Below are 6,031 nucleotides of genomic sequence, written 5' to 3' on the forward strand. Positions count from 1 at the left end.
ATATATATATATATATATATAATATATGAAATCAAATTATATATATATATCATTTTATTTCAGCTTTACTTCAATAAAGGAAATCAATTTTTATAGTTTTATTTACCAAATACCAACACTGCTTACACGACACTTACAATTACAAAAACAATTCCGATGAAGCAATATTAGGTTTGATAACTTATATGATGGCTTATATATAGTATAACCCCTTCTGGTGTTTAAACCCATTACCTTAAACCAGATCAACAATAACACTGCAACATGGAACACATTTTAAAAACCTTTTGGTATGGAGCTATGGACAGTGGGTTCCCTGTTCAAATAAAATGACAGACACTTTTAACATGCATAGGAACTAAAGATGCGAAACAGATATTAAAGGAACTAAAGATTTGAAACATACCATCATAAACACCGGGCAGGTGAGATTTGTCGATGTCAGTTTCTGCCATTGCTGATTCCACACTGAGCTCACAGTCTCATGATGTTCTGAAGAAACCTGCAGCATCAAACACCGTTGAAACACAACAAACATGAGAAGAAGTCACATTCACATAATCCTTAAAACTGTTTTTAGAGGTTACTAGTATCACTAGCACAACTTCTTATCACTGTCAAACACTAGAAGCAATCAGTATGACTTCTGTAACGTGCCAGCCATAATCTAATCTCCATAAATCCTGAAACAATAACACACATTGTGTTGAGGATGAAGACGCTGGCAAAGTTCTTATTTCCTCTGGAATTTGTTTCTTGTTGTGAGCATTCAATCTTATTTTGATAAGCTTAGGAAATTATTTTAGCGTATCAATAACAAGAAGGCACAAATATAATCCAATAAACAGAATTATCATCAAATATAATGCTGAAATACTATCAATGATAGCATGGCTTCAGTCAAGTTTAGCGGTCAGCTTAGATTGACCTTGCAAGAAATATTGTTATGCAAATTACTGACAACACTAAAATTAAGACAATATAATATAAAACAACAACATGCAATACCACTGTAATGTCTGATACAGTGCAAAATACATTACAGTAGCAAACAACAATAACAGTGAAATGTTCAAGTGCATGTCTAATTCAGAGATGCTGATTTCCATATTTTATCCAAACACATTAATAAACAGGTTAACAGCTGAAAACAAAATGCTCTAATAGTCCCAGTTTAATATTTTCCTATATAATTTCCATTACAGTAATACATGGAAAAATAGGCCACACTTTCAGTTTTAGTGTTGCCGATTCTACATTCACTAAGAATACTAATGAACCACATACAGTAAGCTTTATACATAAACAATTATTGCATGCCAATGCTCTACTTTTTAAAGTTATTTTGTGTAGTTGCACGTAAATAGACTTTATAGTGAATATAGGTCTTATAAGAGCAAAAAAAAAACAACAAAACACTATAATAAACAATTATTTCAGAAAACAACAAAAACACGATAAAAACAAACTTACCCTCTTCTGTCACTGCAGACGCGCGGATCCGTGAAAGTCGCGTCTCTCTCTCTCACACACACACACACACACGCGCGTGAATCAGGCGTGACACACAATAAAACACAAACACATGAGTGTGTCGTTTGACTGCCGTCTATCTCAGGCTCATCTTCTCTCCAGCGTGAGCTCCGTGTCCTCCGTTCTTCATGTTTGGGGGATTTTTCCTCACACAATGACAGTTTAAGTTTCGCTGCTACTTTTGTTCTCAGTCAAAACAAAGAGAATCATGTGGAGTTTCACACGCGCCTTTCGCGCCACCTGCTGTTCATTTTGAGGAATTGTTTCAAGACTTTGGTCAACAAACATAACTCTGTTACAATATTTTATTTTGGGGGCATGTCTACAGACGTATTATAAACGTTTCATGCCTAGAATGCTGTATTGACCAGTTTTATAATATTGTATATTGTAGACAGACAGTCTTAATCATCAGGTCATTAGCAGAAAGTATATTTGAACACTCTCAGAAAAACAGGTACAAAAGCTGTCACTGGGACAGTGCCCTTTTAAAGAGGTACACCTTTGCATCTTATTTACCCCTAAAGGGTGCATATTAGTACCTTTTGAAAGCGTCCCAACTCAGATTTACAAAAAGCAGCTTGGGTTGGACAGATAGATAGATAGATAGATAGATAGATAGACAGACGGCCGGACGGATGGATGGATGGATGGATGTCGGACGGACAGACGGACAGATAGATAGATAGATGTCAGACAGACAGACAGACAGACAGAAAAAAAACAACAAAACACTATAATAAACAATTATTTCAGAAAACAACAAAAACACGATAAAAACAAACTTACCCTCTTCTGTCACTGCAGACGCGCGGATCCGTGAAAGTCGCGTCTCTCTCTCTCACACACACACACACACACGCGCGTGAATCAGGCGTGACACACAATAAAACACAAACACATGAGTGTGTCGTTTGACTGCCGTCTATCTCAGGCTCATCTTCTCTCCAGCGTGAGCTCCGTGTCCTCCGTTCTTCATGTTTGGGGGATTTTTCCTCACACAATGACAGTTTAAGTTTCGCTGCTACTTTTGTTCTCAGTCAAAACAAAGAGAATCATGTGGAGTTTCACACGCGCCTTTCGCGCCACCTGCTGTTCATTTTGAGGAATTGTTTCAAGACTTTGGTCAACAAACATAACTCTGTTACAATATTTTATTTTGGGGGCATGTCTACAGACGTATTATAAACGTTTCATGCCTAGAATGCTGTATTGACCAGTTTTATAATATTGTATATTGTAGACAGACAGTCTTAATCATCAGGTCATTAGCAGAAAGTATATTTGAACACTCTCAGAAAAACAGGTACAAAAGCTGTCACTGGGACAGTGCCCTTTTAAAGAGGTACACCTTTGCATCTTATTTACCCCTAAAGGGTGCATATTAGTACCTTTTGAAAGCGTCCCAACTCAGATTTACAAAAAGCAGCTTGGGTTGGACGGATAGATAGATAGATAGATAGATAGATAGACAGACGGCCGGACGGATGGATGGATGGATGGATGGATGGATGTCGGACGGACAGACGGACAGATAGATAGATAGATGTCAGACAGACAGACAGACAGACAGATAGATAGATAGACAGACAGACAGATAGATAGATAGATAGATGTCAGACAGACAGACAGACAGATGTCAGACAGACAGACAGATAGATAGATGTCAGACAGACAGGCAGACAGACAGACAGATAGACAGATAGATAGATAGACAGACAGACAGATAGATAGATATATAGATGTCAGACAGACAGACAGACAGACAGACAGACAGACAGATAGATAGATGTCAGACAGACAGACAGACAGACAGATAGACGTCAGACAGACAGACAGATAGACAGATAGATAGATAGATAGATAGATAGATAGATAGATGTCAGACAGACAGACAGACAGACAGATAGATGTCTGTCAGACAGACAGACAGATAGATGTCAGACAGACAGACAGACAGATAGATAGATGTCAGACAGACAGACGTCAGACAGACAGACAGATAGATGTCTGTCAGACAGACAGACAGACAGACAGATAGATGTCTGTCAGACAGACAGACAGACAGACCTCAGACAGACAGATAGATAGATGGCTGTCAGACAGACAGATAGATGTCTGTCAGACAGACAGACAGACGTCAGACAGACAGACAGATAGACAGACAGACAGACAGACAGACGTCAGACAGACAGACAGATAGACGTCAGACAGACGGACGGACGGACGGACGGACGGACGGACGGACGGACAGACAGACAGACAGATGTCAGACAGATAGATGTCAGACAGACAGACAGACCATATAGATAGACAGATAGATGTCGGACGGACGGACAGACAGATAGATAGATAGATGGATAGATGGATGGATGGATGGATGTGCGGTTGAAGCAGTGTGTCTATCACTCAGACTAATAAATGTGATTGACATGAAGCTCTGTGGCCAAAATAGCTTCTCACCTTTTTTTCTTTACACCATTAAGAAAATTGGTCACACTTTCTGTTTGCCACTTCCCGTCTCTTAAAATAGAAGGCACGGGGATCATAAGGAGGAAACCGCAGCGGGCATCATGGGAAATAAATCTCAGCAGCCTCTTAAATAAATGAATTAAGTGGGCAATTTGCCTGGCCGACTTCCTTCCTGCGAGCTCTAACGCAAAGTGGCGTTTTCCCACCTGCGTTCGGGCGGATTTATGAACTCGGCTGGATTACATCCTGAACTGGTAAAATGGTGCGGCTCATCCCAGACGCACAGACCCCGTGTCTGTCTTTCAGTTTTATTGATCCATTAATTCATCCCCTGTGAATTTACAAGCACAGAATATACGAAGGGATGGGAGGAGGTCAGAGATGGAGACGGGGAGATGACATGGCCAGCGATGGAGGATATATAAGTGCAGGACAGAAACAAGACAGACACGTTTAACAGAGACCCTCTTGGCTAAAGTCGCGGAAGAAAGAGAGTTTGTGTGTGTCTGTACGTGTCGTCATGATGTGTAAACTCTTTCTATTCTCTGCTTTGCTTCTCAGCGTCCTCGAACCACTGCTGGGACATCCGCTGATCCATTCGGCAGAGATGACCTACGCCAGGCCTGGTAAGAGCTCTCATCTGCTCTCATTCACACACACCGATTCAACAAGCTAAAGTCTACAGGTTCAAATCTCAGGTTTCTCCAGGGATTAGTGAAGGGTAACTCGCTTAAATGACAAGACTGTAAAAACATGATTATTATTAAGATAATAGGCCCTATATAATATAATATAATATTGCACAACTGTTTTCAACATTGATATTGGCTGAAAATTCAGCTTTGCATCACAGGAATAAATTCTATTTTAAAATATATTACAATGGAAAATACTTATTTTAAATTGTAATGATTTTTCACAGTATTACTGTTTGTACGGTATTGATATTATAAATGTTCTTAAAGACAGACTGATGTTATGTGTCATGTTCACCTGTAGTTCTTGTAGAAGAGGAGCAGGTGGTCAGTCCAGACGACCTGAGTTACTCCAAGCAAGCGTATCTGTCCCAGGGTGCCGCGGGATTCGGTTACCCGTCCCTCTTCACTGGAGACATCAGCAGTGATGGTGAGCGGTTCATTTCAATATGCTCTTCGCTGAAACTTGCTGTGAATCCATCCAGAGGACAATTTAATAGCTTAGATCTTGCTCTTAGAAATGCTTTCCAGTCTTATTTTAGTATCACTGAGATATTATTATAGTTTTTATTAATATTTTAAATGTTTATATTTTTGTATTTTAATTTATTTTAACTTTAAAGTTTTAGTAATTTTGTTGTGTTTAAAAATAGTTTTTTTTTAATCTATATAGTTTTTATTAATTTTTATACAAACATTTTTATTAGTTTAGTACATCAGGTACAAAATGAAAATGAGAAACGTTGCCTTGCCAGCTATCTGAAATAAAATAAGTTTAGAGATACATTCTCGTTTAATCTGAGAAACAACTGAGACATTAAACAGAAACACTAAATCTGTAATGATGTCCCGAAAAACCTGAATTTTGTTACATTAGTCCAGCAATTATAGGAAGTTAAATTATAAATTATTATAAATAATGATACATAAAATATTATAAATAATGATACATTATTTATAATAATTCATAAAGTTTTTGTAATAATTTACATTTAAATAGTAAGTTACAGTAACAGAAGGGACTGATATCAGCAGTTGGATGTAACTCACTCTTATCTAGTCTTGCTCTTCTTCATTTCCCTCTCAGGTCTCAAAACAGCTGGATTTGTCCCGAGTCAAGCTGCAAAAGAAGTGAGTGATTTAATGAAACCCATGCCATCATTGAACATTATATCAACAGACAGCAATGAAGCATTATTTAAACATACTGACTCACGTTTGTCGTTCAGGTCTTGCTGGAAAAGCCGTTGTTGAGTCGTTTCCTGGGCGGCAGGAAGCAGTATCGCAAACGAGGCAGCAGCACAGAGTGTTTCTGGAAATACTGTGTCTGA

The 6,031-nt window shown here is 38.5% G+C and overlaps 2 protein-coding genes across 4 annotated transcripts in view; one reads left to right on the forward strand and one right to left on the reverse strand.

The window, feature by feature from the left end:
- Positions 1-2,000, reverse strand: part of LOC107751234 (coiled-coil domain-containing protein 50-like) — a 22,221-nt gene extending 20,221 nt beyond the window's left edge. For all 3 annotated transcript variants that reach the window (XM_016566902.1, XM_016566901.1, XM_016566900.1), the window contains exons 1-2: positions 1,474-2,000; positions 407-502 (exon numbers count right to left, since the gene is read on the reverse strand). In XM_016566902.1, coding sequence (XP_016422388.1) covers positions 407-455 — 49 coding nt within the window. In that variant the 5' untranslated portion in view covers positions 456-502; positions 1,474-2,000. The remainder of the gene's footprint in view (positions 1-406; positions 503-1,473) is intronic.
- A 1,858-nt stretch (positions 2,001-3,858) lies between these two features.
- Positions 3,859-6,031, forward strand: LOC107751235 (prepro-urotensin II-beta-like). The gene is made up of 4 exons (XM_016566903.1): positions 3,859-4,631; positions 5,005-5,130; positions 5,788-5,831; positions 5,930-6,031. Exons 1-4 carry the CDS (start codon positions 4,526-4,528, stop codon positions 6,029-6,031), a joined length of 378 nt encoding a protein of 125 aa, XP_016422389.1. The 5' UTR covers positions 3,859-4,525.

The sequence above is a fragment of the Sinocyclocheilus rhinocerous genome, unplaced genomic scaffold (assembly GCF_001515625.1).
Source record: "Sinocyclocheilus rhinocerous isolate Xijiao unplaced genomic scaffold, SAMN03320098_v1.1 scaffold362, whole genome shotgun sequence".
NCBI lineage: Eukaryota > Metazoa > Chordata > Actinopteri > Cypriniformes > Cyprinidae > Sinocyclocheilus > Sinocyclocheilus rhinocerous.

Coding starts and splice junctions, on each gene's coding strand:
- LOC107751235 (XM_016566903.1), top strand. CDS start 4,526: ATGATGTGTAAACTCTTTCTATTCTCTGCTTTGCTTCTCAGCGTCCTC. Junction 4,632..5,004: donor GATGACCTACGCCAGGCCTG/GTAAGAGCTCTC, acceptor GTTCACCTGTAG/TTCTTGTAGAAGAGGAGCAG. Junction 5,131..5,787: donor TGGAGACATCAGCAGTGATG/GTGAGCGGTTCA, acceptor TTTCCCTCTCAG/GTCTCAAAACAGCTGGATTT.